General features: G+C 43.8%; 1 protein-coding gene across 8 annotated transcripts in view; it reads left to right on the top strand.

Moving 5' to 3' along the window:
- NFYC (nuclear transcription factor Y subunit gamma) overlaps window positions 1-22,238 on the top strand; it is a 74,077-nt gene that overhangs the window by 43,154 nt on the left and 8,685 nt on the right. For 6 of the 8 annotated variants that reach the window (XM_073902807.1, XM_025856020.2, XM_073902810.1 and 3 more), the window contains exons 2-6: window positions 571-683; window positions 8,434-8,505; window positions 9,912-10,025; window positions 14,103-14,198; window positions 19,188-19,361. In XM_073902807.1, coding sequence (XP_073758908.1) covers window positions 579-683; window positions 8,434-8,505; window positions 9,912-10,025; window positions 14,103-14,198; window positions 19,188-19,361 — 561 coding nt within the window. In that variant the 5' untranslated portion in view covers window positions 571-578. The remainder of the gene's footprint in view (window positions 1-570; window positions 684-8,433; window positions 8,506-9,911; window positions 10,026-14,102; window positions 14,199-19,187; window positions 19,362-22,238) is intronic. The other 2 variants (XM_073902808.1, XM_073902811.1) reach the window with 1 other exon arrangement.

Below are 22,238 nucleotides of genomic sequence, written 5' to 3'. Positions count from 1 at the left end.
GAGATTAGAAGAAATAATAATCAACAGTAGCCTCGAAGAAATGGGACCACAGTGTCTAAAACAAAAGAATAAAATGGGCTCTTAAGACTTGGGTTTACATTTCTGTACAGTATTAGTCTTTGGGACCTTAATCTATCTGCTGCAGGCTATGGCGTGGAGTGTGAGAAACCATGGTGAACTTGAAAAAAACATTGGATGGAATGGCATTGAAAATTATGGACCACACTAGGGCACCAACCAGTTACCCTTTTTGTCTCCTCCTAAGATAAGACATTAAAAGGCCTTGATTCATACTAAGATTTCAGTTTGAATTTCTAGTAATTTTAGGTTTTCTAGTTAGAGCTCCTTGATAGTCTCTGTGGGATAAGTTGGATAGAAGGGGAAACTTTTTCCATATGTTTTTGCTAACATTTAAGTCTGTGTTAAAAAACCTCTTCAGCACAATTATATACCTTCTCAGATTGAAAAATTGAATTAGTGAAAACAGCCATAAGGAAAGATATAAATAACTTGGACAGAAAGTCTGTCTTTATTACTTCTAATGTACCTCATGTGTGTGTTTGTTTTCAGTTGTCGGAATGTCCACAGAAGGAGGATTTGGTGGTACTAGCAGCAGTGATGCCCAGCAAAGCCTACAGTCCTTCTGGCCTCGTGTCATGGAAGAAATTCGGAATTTAACAGTGGTAAGAAAGAACGAGAAACTTGCCAGAGTATAAAGAGCTATGAGATGAATAACCCAGTACTTAGAGTAAAACATTTTTAATCTCAAGTGCATAGGCATAGTTCATTCCTGACCTCTGGGTGGGAACATGAAAATATAATTTACCTTAGGTGAGGTGAGTACAAGGATTTTTTTTTATATCTTAGTGGCTTTCCTTAGGCATGTGGGTGGATAGTGGATGCTTTGGCTCAGAGGTAGTAGCTTAATGTGAAGCATATCTTTTAGAGATGCAGAAAAGCAGAACTCGTACCTTCCTTTAGTAGCTGTAGCTCATTTCTTAGTCCTGATTCAGTGGCCCTGCCAAATTTCTAGAATCTGGTAAACACTATTGGGCAATGTATTCGACAACAAATCTATTGTAAGCAGGCACTCTTTCTGGGTGTTATAAGATGCACTTAGATCAGGGTTTCTCAACAGCAGCTTTATGGGCATTTTAGGCTGGATAATTCTCTGTTGTGAGGAGCTGTCCTGTGCATCATAGGATGTTTAGCAGTGTCTCTGGCCTCTACTCATTAGATGCTAGTAGCAATCCTCCTCCAGTTTTGACAACCAAAAATGTCTCTGAACATTGGCAGATATCTCCTGGGGGCTAAAGTCATCTCATTGAGAACCACTGGCTTAGAAGAATGAAATATTACCCTGGCCCCTGCAGAGCTTACAATCTAGTAATTACAATCAGAGTTATTTATTCAGTGAATATTTATTAAATACTTACTGAATCAGACACAGTAATGAGTCTGAAGCAGTAAAAGGTCAGAGTGCTCTGGGATTACAGAGGACATAGTGCTTATTCCTCCCTGGTTGAGTTAGGGAGGCTTTAAGTAAAGGGGACATTTTTTTGGATCTTGAAATATGAGAAGCGTTCACTAGATGGAAAGGATAGGCAAGTATATCTTCAGCAGAGTATGGCATTCGTAAAGGCCTGGAGACCCAGAGGGGAGGGCCGTATGTTTTGAGGACCAGCAAGAAGTTCAGAGTGGCTGGGGGTTGCTATGTGGGTAGTGCGATGGGGGTAGGAGTAGAGTGGTATGGCAGTGGTAGCAGGAGGTGTGATCCATTAGAATTAGAACATTTTCAGAGTGTAGTGTTAGTTCCTTAAAGAAAAATGTTCCATTTGGTGTCATTTTAGCAAATACTGAAGGATCTCTCTGTTTCATATGTGTCATTCCTGCCCTGAAGGCTTTAAGCACCCTGGCAGAGCAGACGCTGGACTCCTTCCTAGTGTAGAACTAATTTTGCACTTTCTTAGAGCTAGTGGCCTTTAAACCTCAGACATACAAGGTCAGTTTGTTTGTTTACTCAACAAATACTTACTATAAACCTGCTGTGGCTGTGCTGGGTACTGTGGATCCAGTAGTGAGCCCTACAGACAAGATCATTGCACTCACAGGACATGCATGCCTGTGGGGGAGGTAAACTGAAACAAGTAATGAGTAAATAAAATGAAATAACTTCTCATTATGGTAAATGCCCCCACTGACTTCAGGGATTAAAAATAAACAACAAAAACCAACCCAGATTCGTATTTTGATGTACTTGTGGGTCACGTTTGTTTATATGGGGCATTTTCAGCAACTGAATTTGGCGTGGCCTTTCTTGGAGTGGCTTGTGTTCAGAGATGAATTTCCACTGAAAATTCATTGTTTCTTTTCTGTAGTGTAAAGGTGGTCGTTATCTATACTGTCTCAGATGTAAGAGAGAGGAGGAAAAGAAATGATTAAGTAAAAAGTATATTTTGTTCATATTTTGAGTGGGTAATGTCACAGTAAAGCTTATGAGGTTTTAGTCCAGGAGTCGGGCTGGTGTAAAGCTAGTGCCCTTCTGGGCTGTGGTAGGATTAGACCTGTGCCACAAGTCTGTACTCCAGCTTGAGCGTAGAAGCAAAAATCCAGGATCAGGCAAGTGGCCAGATAAACTCCGGAGATTCCAGCTCAGCACTTAACTTTCCTGTATCTTAAGTTTTGATTTTTTAAAAATTGTGGTTAAAAACATATAACAAAATGTACCATCTTAACAATTTTTATTAAAATGTACAGTTCTGTAGTGTCAAGTTTATTCACATTCTTTTTTTTTTTAAGATTTTATTTATTTATTTGAGAGAGAGAATGAGAATGAGAGAGAGCATGAGAGGGGGGAGGATCAGAGGGAAAAGCAGACTCCCTGCTGAGCAGGGAGCCCGATGTGGGACTCGATCCTGGGACTCCAGGATCATGACCTGAGCTGAAGGCAGTCGCTTAACCAACTGAGCCACCCAGGTGCCCAAGTTTATTCACATTCTTATGAAACCGATCTCCAGGACTTTTTCATCTTGCAGAACTGAAACTCAAATGGGATCATACAATATATGTCTTTTTGTGACGGGCTTATTTCACCTAGCATAATGTCTTCAAGGTTCATCCGTGTTGTAGTGTGTGACAGAATTTCTTTCCCTTCTGAAGCTGACTAGTATTCCATATATACGTGTGTGTACCACATTTTGTTTAGCCATTCATCTGGCCGTGGGTGTTTGGGTTGCTTCCCCCTCTTGACTGTAGTGAATGATGCTGTTAGGAATATGGGTATTCAAATTCAAACACTCGGCTTTGATTTTTATTCGACTTGGCTTAATGTTCAAGTTTGATTGCCAAAAAAGCAGATTGTGGTGTTAACCAACTTTTGTTATTTAGACAGCTAGCTAGTCCACCAGAGGTTCAAAGTGGGTTACTTTGATGGATTCAGTTTTAGTTCATGTTTTATGAATGAATAGAAAGACCAGCAAAGAGGGCAGTTGTCTTTAATGATTCTTCTATTGATGACTAGTTTTCTCCCCTTGACAAAGACTCCTAGACCACTACCATGGGATCTCTTTACATCAGACACTTAGAACAAAGTTTGGCATTTAATAGGTGCACAGTAAATATTTGAATGAATCAGACTCCTCCATCTCAGATTTAGTGTGAAGCAACATCTGTGCCACATTTGAGAATACAGTCTAGGAAAGTTGGGGTGTCTTTCCCTTTGTAAGACTCTTATTTTGCCCTCTGCCTGTGGCACATAAAGGCATCTGCTTCTCTGACTGCACCTCGGCCTGTGTAACGTGGCCAGACATTTTGCATTTAGACTATGCCTTTCCAGAACTCAGCAGCTCTTACAACCAGACTTCCTCAGCTATGTTAGAACCTTTTAGGTTGACATCTCAAAATGTCTAACACATTTTTTTAAAAAATTCATATGTTCTGACTGTCCAAACATAAATAAAACTTTTGAGAATATTCATAAGGTGTTGTGGTCTAAGACTGGGACAAAGATTGTTCCAAAAACAAATTGAAGTTTGCTAGATGATCTATTTCATGATGTATTGGGAACTCTGGCCTCAATCATTTTGGTCTGAGCTTTGCAAAAGCAATTTATCTTTCATCTCCACTTGGCCATTATGTTCTTCTCATTCTTAAAAGGCACTATAATTGTCCATAAATTCAGGTGACGTTCAGCTGGGATTGAAGTTGGTTAAAAATCATACCAAAATGATTGTACACTAGGATGATTGTGCAAAATACTGTATTCCTGCTCAGCAGGGCTCTGGGAACGTTAAAAGACTTCTTGGCATTGAGTTTTACTCCTCTGAAGACCTTTTGAAGGTGGGGAAGAAAAAGCTAACTTTGTTTTTTTGAGGGCAGGTGGGGAGGCAACAATGCAAAATCTTGAAAAAAATCTCATCCACCCCTTATTCCTTCCATCCCTTTCAGCCTTCAGTTAGCTGTAATTTGATGCCTAGGCCACTTTCTTTTAATTGCCAGGTACATCTTTTCATTCTTTGGTGCCTTCAGATTGGACAATGACATTTCTAACATTACAGTCAAACCAGATAACCATTTAAATAAAACCTTGGAAATGAAAGTTTGTGGACTGTTAGGAAATAGGTCTTGTGCTGTTTGAGCCCTTCCTGTAAGAGCAGTGCCACCTAAAGTTTAGTCTGTATGAACCACACAGGGATCTTGTTTAGAATACAGATTCTGATTTAGTATGTTTGGAGTGGAACCTGAGATTCTGCATTTCTTTTGAGTTTCCAGGTGATGTCATTGCTGGCCTAAGGACCTCACTTGAGTAGCAAGGCTTTAACCCTCATTGTGGGTCATAGTCATCAGGGGAGTTTTCAAAACACATGGTGCCTGGACTCCACCCCTTAGAATTCCTGGTTCAGTTACTCTGGGGTAGAGCGCAATCCTCTTGTTTTTCAGAAGCTCCCCAGGTGTTTCTAACAAGCATTCAAGGTTGAGAATCACCACTTTGGAGAGGATTAGAATCTTGACTTTGCTGGGGTCCTGACTGGGTAGGCCTGGAAAAGATTTCTCATCATTATTTGAAACTCCGGATATTCTTTAGTGCAGCCTGAGACCCATTGACTTTTCCTTGGCTCCAGATTCTCATTGAGTGAATTCAGACTTCTTGAAACTTGGCAGTTTCGGATGGCAGCATTTTTAATGTAGTTCCTTGGTTGTGGTCAGGAGCACGAGAATTTTCTGAGAGAGAATCTGTTCTTCCACCTTGCTGATATCACTCCCAAGGGTAGGGGAAAAAAGTATGTGTCAGTTGTTCTTCCACTTGGATCAGCATCAGGAGAAGCTAAATGGTATTCACATCAGTTGCATGGTTGCCAGTGACAAGGGGTCACTGAATTGAAAGGCAATTAAGTGGACCTCAACCTATGGCTGGTGAGAGTGCTGCCCTCTCCAGTAAGCTTGTCGTAAATCCTTACACGTGACTGGAAAGCTAGGATGAGATTATAGAAGACTGGGTTGTTGTCAGCGATAATGAACCACACATGCATATCTGAAGATCCACTTTTCACCCACTGCCCCTTGAGATCTCAGGGTTTGGGGATCATGAGAAAGTTTCCCAAAAGAAAAGGTTTTTGGGGAAGACTTAGAGCAGAGTTGTTTGGTAAATTTCTGCCTCATTTTAGATCTCTCCAAGGTTGGGACCTTTTGTTGTTGGTTTTGATTGAAGAATAGTCTCATAGAAATTCTAAAAGTAATATTCTTTTCTTTCAGGTTGGGGAAAGAGGTCGTCTTACCACCTTTGGGCTTTGGTTAAGAAACTTTAGAGCAGGGGCGCCTGGGTGGCTTAGTCGTTAAGCGTCTGCCTTCGGCTCAGGTCATAATCCCAGGATCCTGGGATCAAGTCCCACATCAGGCTCCCTGCTCAGCAGGAAGCCTGCTTCTCCCTCTCCCACTCTCCCTGCTTGTGTTCCCTCTCTCACTGTCTCTGTCTCTGTTAAAAAATAAATAAAATCTTAAAAAAAAAAAAAAGAAACTTTAGAGCAGGGGTGCCTGTGTGGCTCAGTCGGTTAAGTGTCTGCCTTTGGCTCAGGTCATGGTCCCAGAGTCCCGGGATTGAGCCCCACATTAGGCTCCCTGCTCATTGGGGAGTCTACTTCTCCCTCTGACCCGCCCCCCTCTTGTGTTCTCTCTCAAATAAATAAAATCTTAAAAATCTTAAAATATATTGTTAAAAAAATACGACATATGAGTAGAATCATATAGTATTTGTTTTTCTCTGACTTATTTAAAAAAAAAAAGAAAGGAAGAAATTTTAGAGCAGTCATGTGGAAATACATTAAATAACCAAGCCCAGTGAGAGTGCACGTGCAAGCAAGTTAGACCGTGTGGCCATAATCTTGTGCTGTGTGTATCATCCTGGGAGGCCTTCCAGAGGAATTATCCCCAGCATTCTCCTTGGCATTTCTGTTTCGCATCATCATTTTGTGTGATCTGCCACACAAGAAGGAAGACCAGTGATTGATTTCTGTGGTTAAATGTTTTTTTTAAATCCCTTTAGGGTCTGGCCCCAGTCCAGCATTCTCTTACCCACTGCTTCTCTCTGTACTAAGATCATACATTTAAAACTTAAATAGGCCATGTTTTTTGTGTTGCTGTACTTCTGCTTCTGTCTGAATGACATTCTCATACTTTTCCAACAAGCAAGTTTTGTAACATCCCTTAGACACAGTTCAGATGTCAGCCCTTCTGCGGAGCATTTGCCAGCTCCTCTCGTTCATTCCAACCCCTCCCCCTGCCCTGCCAGCAGGTTATTTCCTTTCTTGTCCCTGTGGGATTTTATACCCCCACCATACTATAGCATAGGGGGTTATAATATTTTTCTATGGCAGTCTCTAACAATTAAACTATAATCTGTTCAAGGGTAAGAATAGATTTGCATCTTTTACACAGTAGCAGGTACCATACACACACTTTTAGTTGAGTTGCATGAATGAGTCAATGAAAGAGGAGAAAAAAATAAGAACAGAAAGAATATATCCTGCCGTCTTTTTTGGTGAGATTTTAATAATTTGGACTTGTAAAGCCCTGCCACTCCAGTGTTAGTTTGAGTAGAGACTTCATGGGAAATGTTTTACCTAAGCTGGAAAGGGAAAAGATTAAAAAAAAAATGGTGTTGGAGGTTTGTAGAGGTGAGTGGTCCCATGCCACTTGTTGGGTTTGTGAGGAGAAATCTAGTGTTTTAGTGTGCCTTTTATCATAATAAAACTCTTCCTTCTGTAGTCATAAAAATGGATTCTGGGGAGGCTGGTGACCTTTTTCCAAAAGACCCCACTGCCTTCTTTGACATATAGTTGAGGGTTTCTGTTGGTTTTGGAAAAGAAAGTTCGCTTATGCACATTCATTATACTAAATCTCAAATAATAGCTGCTCCTTCCATAACGTGATGGTGCAAATTCCCAGGTGAGCACCTTGGGCTTGGTGAGTCACATTTCAGACCACTTACAGAATCTGGCACTTGACACCTGGGCCCAGGCGGGGTTTCACTGATTTTAGCCAATCTCTGCCTTTGCACCCTTCTCTTCACTGCAGCTTTGAAACCCAGAATTGATTTTTATCTCTAGAATTACATACATCACTGGGCATGTGTTTGAGTATCAGTAGTATCAAAATAAAAAAGGGCTTAAATCGCAAATAATTGAAGTAGTGCTGGTCAAAAAGCCCTTTCCTAAATCCTATCCACAGTAAAGTCATGTGGTTTCCTCCCAGCCCAGTCTTGTTGATTAAAGAAAGAAGTGCCAGGGCTGTTCCAAAAAGGCAGTTGATAAATTCATCCTTTTTCCCCCATACTCTTCGGCTCCCACCCCCACCTCCAGGCAAACTTCGGAGACAAGGCCTTTGCTGCTCTGAGGGGAAAGGCCTCCTCCCTGATTTCTGGGGTTAGTGCAAAGGCCAGAAGTAGCCAGTGTCAGGTGGTACTGGCTGAAGACAGCTGTGGGTCACTGTGGTCAGGTGCTGGCAGCACCTTGCCCTTAGAGTCCCAGAATAGAAGAAAGAACTGGCAACTTAAAGGAATTCCCCCGAGGCAAAAATCTCATTTTAACCTGCATAGTGCAGACTGGTAAGCTTTGGTGGGGGTGGGGGTGCGGAGGAGATGCTCATAATGCACCTCTATATTGTGCCAGCAAAAAGTCTGATACCATTTGGATCTCCTTTTCATGAGGGTGCTCTTAGATGGCATTGTAACTTTATCCTGAAACCTTTCAATTATTTGAAGCTCTGCATGGGTTAAGAAGAATTTTGCTCTGGGACTTGTATTCTCTTCATTTAATCTGTACCTCTTCTCCTGCTGTATTTTTGGAAAGGAGAGACTAGGCCAATCACAGTGTTTCATGGTGCCTGTCATGCCCTGCTGATTGTCCCCACCATTTATGTCCCTCTTGTTACTCATTTCAGAAAGATTTCCGAGTACAGGAACTCCCACTGGCTCGTATTAAGAAGATTATGAAACTGGATGAAGACGTGAAGGTGAATTCATACTCGTTTTTATTATTCATATTGAAGCTATAATGGTGGGTAGGTTGTCGCTCATTTCTGCGGCGCTCAAAGTTTAATTAAGCAGAATGAAAATATTGTTATTGTCTCGTTTTATTTGATTCCTGTCTAAAATTGTTAAGTGAGCTGAAATTGAACAGTTTTAATTATTAGATGGTGCTTCTCTGGAAAATAGGGATATCCTGTTTTCCAGATGTTGATAATATGCTGAGGGTTTGCGTTTTGAATCACCCATCCTTTTCACTGTGCAGGGTAAATGGTAAACACGAATCATCAAATCAGCAGGACAGTGCCATCTTCTCAATTAGCATCTCATTGCAGTTGCTAGTTGTCAGTGTGAGCTCTAAGAAATGTTTGATAATGATATTGCTCCTGTTCTAACTTTTCTGTCTGTGAGTTGTTTTATGTGACTTAACGCCCCAGAGAAGGTTTCCTTGCAGGCAGCTATTTCTGTATTCCTAGGAGCCCACCTCCCATTTCAACTCTTGGAGAGAGAGCAACGCTCTCTCCTTATCACTCAAAACTAATAGTCCCTTGTGTTTGTATAGAAAGCTAACAGTTCACAGTAATTTCCCCTTTTATTAGCTCTCACTTTCTTCTCATGGTAACCCTGTGAGATTTGATAGGATAAGAATTATTAGTGCCGTCATAAAGATATGGAAGTGACTCACCCAGAGTAGAAGAACCAAGATCCCAGTTCTTCTACCTCCTGCTTCCTTAACTCCAGACCTCTTCCCATGGCTCTGTCCTGTACAGACCACCTCACCAAAGGTTCAGAGCCTTGTTTGATCAAGAGCTTGAACTTTGAAGTCAGACATGGCAAGGCAGCTTACATTTCTCGAGCACTTACTAAATGCCAGGCCCTGTGCTGGGTGCTTTTACATGTATCATTTGATTCCCACAGCAATGTGGGAAGGTTGTCTTTTTTTTCAGTATGTGAAAAATAAAGCCCAGAAGGATGGGAATGGGAAGCCTGAAATTTTATCTAAATCCATCAGTTCTCAAACTCATTATCTTTCCCCACATTGTCTCTCCTTGGATTAGAACCTAAACCCTGCCACTTACTGGCTCTGTGGCCATGGGCAAGTCACTTCTCCTCTCCTAAACCCTACTTTCGTTGAAAGTGTATTAGGAAAATAAGAAAGTGCATGGTAGGTCCTAGAAAAGTAAGTGTTCTTCTTCCCTCTTCCTTTCTTCTACCTGCTACCTGCTTTGTCCCTACTTGTGGATTTATTTTACCTTGGGATCTCTTGAAGCTATCACCTTCTCATTTTTCAAACCTTGCCCCATTGTCCACGGCAGGACATGAGGCAAGGGACAAGTGGACTGGTTTGAATGACATGCTGGTGATTGACAGGGAGGGCCTGCATCTGTTGCAGATGATCAGTGCAGAAGCCCCTGTGCTCTTTGCCAAGGCAGCCCAGATTTTTATCACAGAGTTGACTCTTCGAGCCTGGATCCACACAGAGGATAACAAGCGCCGGACTCTGCAGGTAATACGGATGCACGTGGGGAACTGGGCAAGCAGCTGCCTTTGCCTTTACCCGTTTCTCTTGTGTGGTTTTGGGCCAAAGAGTGTTCTTCCTTAGATTTCTGTTAAGTTGATGTGTGAAATTGGCATCTTCCTTCCCTGTTGTGAGGCAGACCTACCCTATAGCCTTGACAGTATTTCCCCACCAAGAATCTTCATTGCCAATTCTTGTGGTTTTCACAGCTCAGTGACTGAACTCTTCACTTGGTGAGCCCTCATTATAAACAGGCTAAAGTGATACGGATCTCTTTCCAGATGTAAACAACTTCTGGTTGGAAGCTTGAGAGATGCCGGGAAAGGACAGTCCCAGGAAGAATCCATCTCACCTACCTCATTTGTCTTTTTGTTCCTTGTGTGCCTTCCTGGGAATCCCTTCCTTCTTCTTTTTCTTTTCTTTTTTTTTTTAATTTTAATCCAGAAAAATCAATATTCATATGGTATGAAGACCTCGGTCATTGGCTCTAGAGGTCTTTCTCTTAACAGCCAGGCCCTAGTTCTTGGAGGAAAGGTTTCCTTGACATAAGAGGAACGGTGTGACAGAAGACACTGGCAGTCTTTGAGTAACAAAGCCAGGAAAGTAAATTGTTTTCTCCTTTGTTTCCCTTACCTCCAAATCAAAGATGCATGCATATTTATTCTACAAATATTTATTGAACACCCACAATGTGCCAAGCACTCTTCTGGGCTCTGGGGATTAACACACAAAACAGACCTAAACCCCCACCCTTGGGAAACCTATATTCCAGTGCAGCTAAACATGGCAGACTTACTTTATGCTGCTTTGAAAGAAGCCTATGGCTCTAGAGAGATGCAGTTAAAGTTACCTTCAAAATCAATTCAGATTGAAAAATAAAATGAGCAAAACACTTGGACAGGCCCTTCAAAAAAGAAGATATCCTGGGTGGCTTAGTCGGTTAAGCATCTGACTTCAGCTCAGGTCATGATCTCAGGGTGTTGGGATAGAGCTCCACGTCGGGCTTCCTGCTCAGCGGGGAGTCTGCTTGAGATTCTCTTTCCCTCTTCCTCTGCCCCTCCCCTTGCCTCATGTGCACGCTCTCTCAAATAAATAAAAAATGTTTAAAAAAAATATCCAAATGACCAGTAAACATATGAGTAGGTGTGCAACATCATTGTTCCCTGTGAAATAGAAATAAAAACCACCAGACATTGGTTTACACCCACTGGAATGGGACTGACAGTACCAAGTGTTGATGAGGAAATGGAGTGACTGAAACTCCTACAGTACTGCTGGGCAGAATGTGAAGTGGTACAATCACTTGGCGAAACTATTTGGCACTTTCTAATAAGCTTAAACATATCCCTACTGTATGACACAGCCGTCCCACTCATAGGTATATACCCCAAAGGGTGGACCTTCTTGTATAAGAACGTTCATAACAGCCTTATTTATAATAGCCAAAGACTGGAAACAACTCAAGTATCCACCAAGATGGGGATGTATAAATAAAAGGGATATGTTCATAAAATTGATTACTACTCAACAGCAACAGCAACAAAAAACGATTGATCCATACAACATGGGTGAATCTGAAAAATTATGTTAAGCAAAAGAAGCCAGAGGAAAAAATTATATAGCCCATGATACCATATACTGTCACCTTCTGTGATGATAGAAATCAGAGTAGTGGTTGCCTCAGATTCGGGGGAGGGCAGTTGGTTGGAAAGGGAGAGAAGGACACTTTTTATCATCTTATCTGGGTGTGATAGCTACCTGGCTGCATATATTTATTAAAATTCATCAAGCTGTATCCTTAAGATTTCTGTTTTACTGAATATGAGTATTCAGTAAAATATCACTAGCATGAAGAAAAGCAAAATAAAATGTTAAAAAGACCAACTGAAGTATGTTTGTGTTTCCAAAAAACTGTAGAACACTTTGGTGTGTGTTTGGAGGTGCTTATTATTTGGTTCCCCACCCCTGCCGCCCCCCCCCAGTTCCATCCATAGATGAGCTGCTTAGGTAGCTTTGAATAGGTGACATCATCAGGAATGTGATACTATATCGTACTGATCTTAAATGAGACCTGGCAGCCTTAAGATGTGCCCTGCTTCGGGTAGAGGGTTTATTATCAAGCTGGTGGTTGGCAAGAAGGGTGCATTGGGGTTTTGCATTTCAGTGGCTTGGGGCCATCACAGAGAGAAGGGAAGGAAAAAACAGAAAATTTCCATCCCCTTTTATTTTGTCTGGTGAGTCACCTCTTTTAAGATATGATATATAGAGATTGCTAGGGATTTCTGTTACCATGTTGCCTTTCTCCCCCAACATTTTATTATGAAAACATTCAAACGTAAGCAAAGTTAATAGTGAGTGTTTATATACTCACCACCTAGATCCTACTGTTAACAGTTTACTCACTTCATCCTCGTATCTGTCTGTCCCTCTGTGCATCAAGTCACTTATTTTTTTTTAAGTGGTTCCACACTGAGCCCCCCAGTGGAGGGCCCAAACTCAACGCCGAGATCCAGACTGAGATCAAGGATGCTTACCTGATGGAGCCACCCTGGCGCCCCGATCTCTTTTTATTTATTTATTTATTTATTTATTTTTAAGATTTTTTATTTATTTATTTGAGAGAGAGAGAATGAGAGCACGAGAGAGAAGAGGGTCGAGGGAGAAGCAGACTCCCTGCTGAGCAGGGAGCCCGATGTGGGACTCGATCCCGGGACTCCAGGATCATGACCTGAGCCGAAGGCAGTCGCTTAACCAACTGAGCCACCCAGGCGCCCCCGGTCTCTTTTTAAATGCATTTCAAAGTTTACTTTCCCCTAAAGACTTGAACATGCATATCATTCACGAGAGTTCACTACTTTTTCTTGTTCTTTTTTCTTTTGCTTTAAAATTTTCATACAGTGAAATAACATGAATCTTAAGGATACATAGTGTGTTCGTTTTTAATAGTTTTTAATTTTTTTTAATTTTAATTTTATTATTTAAAGAAAGGGAGTATCACTCTTAGAATTCCATTGGAACAGGGCTTGGTTTCAGTATCATGTAGTCAATTCTAGTAACAACTTCAGACTTCCGGTATCAAATCACATTAAACAAGATTTAAACTGTGGATTTAACATTGTGACTATTTTTTTTTTTAAATTTTTTTTCTTTTTAGATTTTATTTATTTATTTGAGAGAGAGAGAGAGAGAGACAGAGATAGTGAGAGACAGCACAAGTGGGGAGGAGAGGGAGAAGCAGGCTCCCTGCAGAGCAAGGAGCCCGATGCGGGGCTCGATCCCAGGACCCCGGGATCATGACCTGAGCCGAAAGCAGTCGCTTAACCGACTGAGCCACCCAGGCGCCCCGTGACTATTTATTTTTTTAAGATTTTTTTTATTTATTTGACAGAGACACAGCAAGAGAGGGAACACAAGCAGGGGGAGTGGGAGAGGGAGAAACAGGCTTCCTGCTGAGCAGGGAGCTCCATGAGGGGCTCGATCCCAGGACCCTGGGATTATGACCCGAGCAGAAGGCAGACGCTTAACAACTGAGCCATCCAGGCGCCCCTAACATTGTGACTTTAAATTCCAAAATACAAATCATAGCCTTGTGGGAACTAATATTCTGTAGATCCTGTGATTGGAAAATACTATAAAAAGTTATTTAATTAGGATTTCAATAGAGATCCCCAAAGGTTATAAGATTGAATAATAGCCTAACCTTGCTAACCACGCAATGAACAGAAACCTGCCAGTTGAGATTGCTGGCTGGAGGATGATAATTTAACAGCTGTGGGGAGGACTTGGGGTAGGATCCACCAGAGGTGGTAGTCATAATTAGAGACTCAAATACCCAGTTAGTAGAGCATGAACTACATCTGTATCTTCTTTGTCAGTGTGTGTCCATCAAGTCTGACGTGAAGTTGGTGAGTTTGGCTGTGCGTTTTCCAGCTATAGCCTTAGCCACGGTCATTGAGTTTGGCTTAGAAGTCCTCATCTTCTCTTACTTGTGACATGGAGGGTGTAAAGTCAGGTGAACTAGTTTCTCCCCCGGCTAATTTTTCACCCTGCTTTTCTTTGTTACAGAGGAATGATATCGCCATGGCAATTACAAAATTTGATCAGTTTGACTTTCTCATCGATATTGTTCCAAGAGATGAACTGAAACCTCCAAAGCGTCAGGTGAGCTGGGAAGGCCTTGCTCCTGCTTCTGACTGAAGAGCACCTTGCATACTGGTGTCAGATATGCTCCTTTTCCTCTCTCAGCCCAAGTCATTTGCTGTTCCTTTTGCTTTTCTTTCTCTAGACCAGATCCATCCTTAACATCTCCCTCTGTTACTCATTTATGGATACTTTTAACTCAGTGCCTCTGAGGTGGTATTTCAGTGAAAGTAGACAAAAATGATAAAGACAAGTTACAAACAGTAAAGTGAAGCTCTTTTCAAGGTACCCTAGGGAGTCTCTCAGAGTTCTTAACCTGGGATGGGAGAACATTTCCAGCCAGGTACAGATTTTAGATTTTCAAGATTTAAAGAAACAGCTTCTCTATGTGCACAGTGGTGTTTGGAGTGAATGGACTTGGGTTTTCTCTTACTCTGGATTGCGGTTCTCTGTGTAGTGCTCGGGCTATACATTAGATCACCTGTTAGGGCTTAAAAAATACTGGCGTCTGGGCTTTATCCCACACCAGCTGAATCAGAATCTGAGGGGGAGGCCCAGGCCATAGTACTTTTTTAAAGCTTTTCAGATGTGTTTAATGTGCAGCCCAATTTGAGAACCACCACTTAAGCTGTTTTCTAAGCAATCATGGGAAAGAATGTGAATATCTGTCTTTGCCTTTCTTTTGCCTGCCCCTCTCCAAAGGTCACACTGACTTTTTTTCAGCACCTTGGGTGCATCAAGCTCTTAATTGCAATTGTAATAGACCCCTCTCCTGTATAGCTCATTGTTTGAGGCACGCAGATTGCATGACTCAGTAGGTGTGGTTAGAGACACTTGGGGAATAGTGGCAGTGTCTGGCAGGAGCAAAGCTGTGCTTTGTTCTGCTTGCTTTATCTTGTTAATAAAATTTTAAGTGTTTTTAATGAATTATTTCATAATATATTATCCTTAGAACAGAATCATTCAGTGACAACCATTCTCCTATGCTGTCTCGCACTAATAACCAGTCAGGAAGTATAGAAGTGGGCATCTTAAAAGGACATCTGTAATCCTGACCCTGCCTGGGGGCCTTTGTATCAGCAGGCCCTCTGTCCCCTCCTTATTAGAGCAGGGCGCCTCACTGCGGCTCCGTTCTTTCTGGGCAGTCTTTGCTACTGTAAACATCCTTGACTGGAAGCTGTAAGGTGTTCAGAGGAGCTTTCAGTCGGATGTTTACAGCGGCAGGCTGCCACGGTCGTCCCCAGCTGCACATCGCCTTTGAAACCATTGCAGGTTTGTGCCCACGGGCTCAGTTCCTCCTCTTGGTGTGTTTCCCTCCTCTCTGAGAAGTCTGTACAACAAGAACTCAGACCACTTCTCTTCCTCCAAAACAAATGCTACCACACCCTTGCTCTCCTTTTTGGAATTTGTTTCAGAAGTTCCCTTTAAAAACAAGGTGGTGAGCCCTGTGACAAAATCAGGCCTTGTGCTAACTCCTGCTCGTTCTCTGTGGGCTGTTTGCTGAACCAACTGGCTGGAGGGGAGGGTCATGTCCTGTCCCTTCCTCACGTCCTCAGTGCCTGGCTCTCTCAGGGTGTCAGGCAGCTCCTAGTTCCATCCTAGCCTGACTCATAATGCTGTGATCCATCTCCTTTTAAAGTGTCTAGCTGAAACAGCTCCTTGCTGCCTGGATTCAGGTCTTTGTAGGTGTTCAAGCCATTGATGGGTGTCCTTTTGGGGACAGCTGCTGCCTGGCCTTTGAAAGGTTGAGATTGCTGAAAGCTGGCCTGAAATTCTAAGATAGCACTTTTAATCCTCTGTAGACATGAAGTTTTCCCCAGTTCCAAATTGGCTGGCACCTCCTTAAGTCCTTTAAAAGCGCCTACTCTTCAAAACTCACCCTTTCTGAAGGAGGCAGCAGTTCATTTCTGGCTCCTGAAGTGAAAGTACTTTTTTCAGTCTGGAGCTGGCTGCACAGCTCTGTAGTGATGGCCCGAGGATGGGATGCTGCTCATTCTCTGACGTTTGTCAGTCTCCCCTTCTGAAAAGATTCCAAGAGCAAGCCCTCTGGTCAGGGAGGCCACTGTGACTGGGCAAGTGCCCCATTCTGGATTGATCCAGTCATTCGAGATTGTTCTAGCACAGGGGGTCATTTCCCACTCTTGGAGAAAGAAACTAGCCAGAAATACTGAGTTGTAGATCTAAGGTCCTTGACTTCTCAGAGATGCTTGGAAATTTCTCTTGTTCTTCGGGGAAGCAAGTAAAGACTATGCAGAAGCAGAAGATAGTTGAGGCTGACTTCTACCCCACTAAAGCTATGAGTTGAAAGTTCCTGCCCATTGAAATGTCATTGTCTCTTCACCCATTTCTTTAAACCAAGCATAATCATTCCCTTGCTAGCTTGCCCTCCATTGGCCGGATGAGTCTTCATAATGCAAACGAACCTTAGATGTGCTTCGTTCCATTCCAGTGATTCAAGAGCAGTCATGCCTGGTGCTCACAACACCAGCCTAAGTGCCTCTACTTGGTACTTCCAGAGTGTCTTAGACACTGCCTAGGTCATAAACAACTTAAGAGGGTTTGGTAGGCAATGTAGGAGAAGCTCTTTACCTGCTGCCACAGTTTTTGGCAAGGACTGTTTTGGTTTCTGAAAGGATTGCTTCAAGGATTTGCTTTTTGTCTGGCAGAAAGAGTGTATTCACTTGCAGGTCAGTTGCAGTGAGAGAACTGGAGAAAGAACAATCATAGGTCAGGGCTGGGAAATGTCAGTTTCTCCCTCCTCCCTGATTTCCTTCAAGTTGGTTCTGGGGGTGTCTCAATCCTCTCTACCCTCTCATTTACCCAAGAGCTTTTGTAAGTTAGGTCTAGAGTATAGTGATTGATGTTTTTTATAAAATGGGAAAGACGTTCTCAGTGGAAAATAAATACATTGAACCTATTTCAAGAGCTTTAAAAAGAGCAGTTGGCCTCTGTTTCTTGGGTAAGGGAGGGTATCGGTATTTATCCCTTTCAAAGCCAAGAGCTAGTTGACAGGCTGACCTTTATTTATAATGGTGAAAAGTTGAGTTGAAAAGAAGGTGCTGTTGTTATAGTTACATTGTGCTGGAAATAGACCTAGACGAGAAAAAGGGGACCTCCTTTTTTTTCCTGCCTCAGTGTGGTTACGTTCAGGGTTCAGACTGTTTGGGTCTAAAGCACAGAACACATTAACCTAGAAAATTTGTTCATGTTTGAGGAGTAGCTTAGAAACCCAGAATGTTAAAAGTGTCTGCTGAGGCTGGGTGGGTGGCCATTAGGGACTCTTTTGATGCCGAGACCCCAGTTCCTGAAAGGCTAGTTGTCAGTCCTAATTCTAGTATCCGGGGCCCCCAGTCCCCAGGCAAGCCCTGTTCTGCACGGGTTACAAGCTTCTCCCCACACCATGGCCACAGAATCCTAGAGGTAACAAAAGAGAATTTCGGTACTCTTTTCTATTGGTAAAAGCTGTTGGGTTCAAGAGAATATGTCATACTACCAACTTAAGTTTTAGAAAAGCACTTTGTGGGGAACCTGGCTTGCTGTCGGAGGAGCATGGGACTCTTGATCTTGGGGCTGTGAGTTCAAACTCCACATTGGGTATAGAGCTTACTAAAAAAACAAAACAAAACAAAAAACCACTTTCCTACCTGCAGCTCTGTGCCTGACTCTATAAATCTGTCCATTCAGCAACCTCTTATTGAGTGCCTACTTATAAGGGAATGAATGATTGGAACATCGAAGAGCAAGAGAGAGTTGAGCCCTCATAGCGCTTTCACTCGAGCAGGGAAGGCAGTGAATTTTGACAAGCACGTACAACAAAGTATGGTGAGGAAGGGACTGTGCACCATAGATTGGGGCACTTAACCTAGTGAGGGTATGCAGTCAGTACCAACTGTGTCACTGTCACTGTGGGGAGCTTTGAGGCAGTCCACAGCATCTCTATACTTTGGAGAAGTGTCTTTTCCTCTTTACTTGAACCTGGCAAACTTAGCCCAGAACAAGGAAGTGAGTAAATTAAGCTAATTTTCTGCTCAGCCAGCCCAAGTGGTTGTATGTTTCTGTTGTTTTTGTTGTCCCAGGCAGGGGCACCGTGTGTCGCAGGGCCCTCCGGAGCAGACGCCGATCTCTGTGTCAGTGGTCAGGGGCCTATCAACCCCGGACCGTCAGGCTCTAACCATGCCGTAGTGTGTGTAAACATCCTACACTCTCAGCTGTGAGCTTAAGGTGGCTGGGAGAGGGTTGTTTACTCCTTCTGCCATGGAAAACGTCAGCTGAAGAAGGAACGGTCTCTTCACCCAGCAGAGCGGACAGAATGCGGCCTCCCTAGTCAGCCAAGGCAGCCCCCCAGCGGAGAGCTGTTCCTCAGGCCCCCTGGGTTGCGCTTCTGTGGCTAAGTACAACCAGAACCAGATATGACACTGGATAGACATGGCCCTCAGTGACCAACTGTGAAAAGCTGGGCACTTGCCTACCGGTGCTCTCAATCCTGACATTGCCAATTCTAAAATTCCAGCCCAGGAAAAGCCCTGTTTCCCTTTCCCCTGCTCTGTCCCTCCAGAGCTGGTGGGCACCAAATAAGGAGAGTGCTGCCTATCTGGGAGATTGGGGGCCAGCCTGAGAGCTTGATGTTTGGGTAGCATCTTCCCAGTGCTCACAATTAGCACCGTCTGCAGATCACAGGCCTTGACAGCGTTTACTGATAAGCACTGCTGGTGCGTGGTTTTTAGTTACGGTAATTATTTGCCCATTTGCAACTCATCACGCGATGGGTGATTACTCTGTACTTCTGAAAATTGGCTGTATGTGTTGTGAAGCCTATGGAATCTGTTATTTTTAGTTTGATTTAGCACAACTGGTCTCTTCGAATTCCACTTTCCCTTGGCTTCAGATGTGGAGAGCTCAGCATTCAGCAGGCAACTGCACAGAGTCCGTTTGGGGGAAGAATGGAAATTCACTGTGGCGGCTGCTGAGTCAGTTCTTTTCCCCTTACCTGCCTCTCCTTCTACCCCACAGGAGGAGGTGCGCCAGTCCGTGACTCCTGCTGAGCCCGTCCAGTACTACTTCACGCTGGCTCAGCAGCCTGCCGCCGTCCAAGTCCAGGGGCAGCAGCAGGGCCAGCAGACCAGCAGCTCTGCGACCACCATCCAGCCTGGGCAGATCATCATTGCGCAGCCGCAGCAGGGCCAGGTCTGTGAGCGGCACGGAGTGTCCGCCAGCAAGCCCGCGCCACTTAGGTTTGGAACGGGGAAGGGCTGGCCTGGGCGGAGAGGCAGGCCAGTCATCAGAGGGCCCTGGAGCTGAAGCCTGGAAACTTGAGCTGCTCCCCACATCAGCCACCCAGGTGATGTGTGACCCTAAGCTCTCTGGGACCTGGTTTTCTCAGAGTCAAATGAGGAGAGTGCAGTGAATCAGACGCTCACCAGGATCCCCATGAGCTAAGGGAGAACATCTATATCGTTCCCCCGTGAAGAGTAGTGACATCCCCGTCGGAGGTATTGTGAGTGGACCCCACGTCTGCTTTCTGTGCCTACGCTGGAATTGGACTGTGTTAGACCTTTAAGGAAGAGATTAGGCATCGTTACCAGCTTGCATCCCTCTCCTCCCTTTCTCCCTGTCATTTCTCTGTTGCACCACAGTTGTGTCAAGGGACTTTCTCTTTTTACAGTAGTGATCAGAATAGTCTCTCTCCCCAGTGGTATTGTTGTGAAAGCAGTAACATCCATGTTTGTTGGGGATCATGAGAGGCTGTAGAGAACTCTGCTCTCTGAGCTCTGAATCCAATTCCTGGTCAAGCATTAATTTATTCATCAAACATTGACCCTATATCCTATGTGCTAGGGATAAAAGCATGAATAAAACTCCCTATTTTTAAGAATTTTCGCAATCTAGTAGGGTACAAATACTTAAAGATTATAATTCCACCACGTGGGAAGTGTAAGAAACACTTAGGGTTGTGTAAAGGGTGTTATGGGATCACATCAAAAGGGATATCTAGGGGGCGCCTGGGGGGCTCAGTCGGTTAAGCATCTGCCTTTGGCTCAGGTCATGATCCCAGTGTCCTGGGATCGAGTCACACATCAGGCTCCTTCTCCCTCTGCCTGCCACTCTCCCTGCTTGCTCAGTGTCGCGCGCTCTCTCTCTCTCTCTCTCTCTGACCAAAAAAAACCAATTAACAAAACGTGAGGGAAGTGGTAGAAGCGGATGTCAGAGAAGGTTCCCTGAAGGGAATAATACAAGTCTTAGAGGGAACAATGGCAACAAATCAGATAAAGAGGGGAAGGAGTGCTTTCCAGAAGAGAGCACAGCACAGGCAAAGGCTTGGAGGTGGGAAACTGCACAGGGAGCGGTGGGAGGGTACAGTCAGCATGGGGGGTATCTAGGCAAGTCTGAAAAGAGAGGCAGAGGACACGTCCCCGATAGCCTTGTATCTGCGGGTAAGGAGCTAGGTTTGCCTAGAAGAAAAAAATTGGGGCGGAGGTAGATTTAAATATTAATTAAGATTTTAGGATTTATTCCCTGTCTCACTTTTTAATCCATATCACAGAAGTTTTAGGGTTCTTTCTCTTTGCCAGACACTGTGCTAGGCAGGAGGGGTTCAAAGATAATCGATTGCAGCCCAGTCCCTGCTTCAGGGCGTTCACCGTACCGTGATGCCCAAGGGACCTTCTTTGGCTAATGCTTGTGCCTCTGGGGTGGTGAGAGCTTTCCCTGCCAAAGGCTTTATCCCTTTACGGAGGAAACTTCAAGGGAGTCCACCAGGCGCAGGCTCTGATTGGCTGAACATCCTAAGCGGCTCGTGGCTGTTGTGCTCTGACAGCAGGGCACACCATACGTGATTTGACAGCTGCCATGCTAACACAAGCCTTCATTTTCCTGAAATGATTTGGAAATACCTTGGAAATCCTCTTGGGAAAATTGAGTTGATAAAGTTCAGTGATGAGTTGGCAGTATGCTTTTTTTTTTTTTTTAGTCAGCAAGAATTTCATCTCTCCTCTTTGCCACCTCAGACTGGCTCAGCTTGGAGCTGATGAGGCTTGCAGGGATGAAGTTGGTCTCACCCAGTGTCTCCCAGCTGTTCTCTGTCCTGCTGGTTCAGGGTGGCCTTGTGCTGTGTCACCCCTCCTTGGACCTGTAGTAATGTCTGTTTCAAGCTGAGTTCAGATAACCTTTGTAGGACAGAATACTTATTAAAATTGGAAGGAAAGCATATTTTGGTAAAGTGAATCCTGTGTGTTGTCGTAAAATTGGAAACTTCTATTCCTGGAGGTTGGGGGAATAGGCTGAGTCGAGAATGCTGGTGTGAGGATGGGAGGGGTTTCCTGTTGTCCTCGCCTACCGCATGTGTTTCTACACAGATTCCTCTGTCCTCTTTCCTCCTGGCCTCCAGGTCATAGTATTTTCTCCTTGCCTAGTAATCCCGTGAGTGTCATCTGTAGTTCCTAGAACATGTCCCCTTCGCCTGTAACCTCAGATGCACAGGGGACCTGTGCGGTCAGGAACGTAAGAGCATCAGAAGAGCAGCATCAGTAGAAGCCCAGGAGCCACTGAGACTCACGTCGTCTTCTTACTGAAGTGATTCTGAATTCACAGTGGGGAGGCATCATACACAAATTGGGGCATTGGGGGTGTAGGTGTGGTTTAAAAGATTGCACCCTCCTTCCAGCACCATGACCACCACCCCCAACCCCCACCCCCATCACCATGCCCCGCTACTCCCCACTCCCTCCCACAGCAGATGAACAGTATGTTCTGGGCTCCCTGCTCTAGGTAGTCTGTAAAGGTCACACCTGAGGCTAAAGTTTTGAAATTTGAACAAGTGACTGACCAACCCTTTTGACAGTTCAAGTCTGCCATCGCTCAAAGGAGTAAGTTTCATGGAACTGCAGTCCATGAAGTGTGTATGAGAGACACAATCTGCCACGTCATGTACATTGGACAGAAATTTCTTAAATCTAGGGTTCCTGTTTTAGAGAGTTACAGTTCTTGCTTTGTTAAATTCTGGTGTTTAGGGGTAGCCTCAGTTAGCATCCAGGTCTTAGCGGTGTTTACCTCCCCTGTGGGAAG

This window comes from Callorhinus ursinus, unplaced genomic scaffold, assembly GCF_003265705.2.
Source record: "Callorhinus ursinus isolate GAN/ISIS: 27379988/994484 unplaced genomic scaffold, GSC_fseal_2.0 scaffold18, whole genome shotgun sequence".
NCBI classification, from domain to species: domain Eukaryota; kingdom Metazoa; phylum Chordata; class Mammalia; order Carnivora; family Otariidae; genus Callorhinus; species Callorhinus ursinus.
The sequence above is the reverse complement of the archived record's forward strand: the minus strand, read 5'-3'. Positions and strand labels throughout refer to the sequence as shown.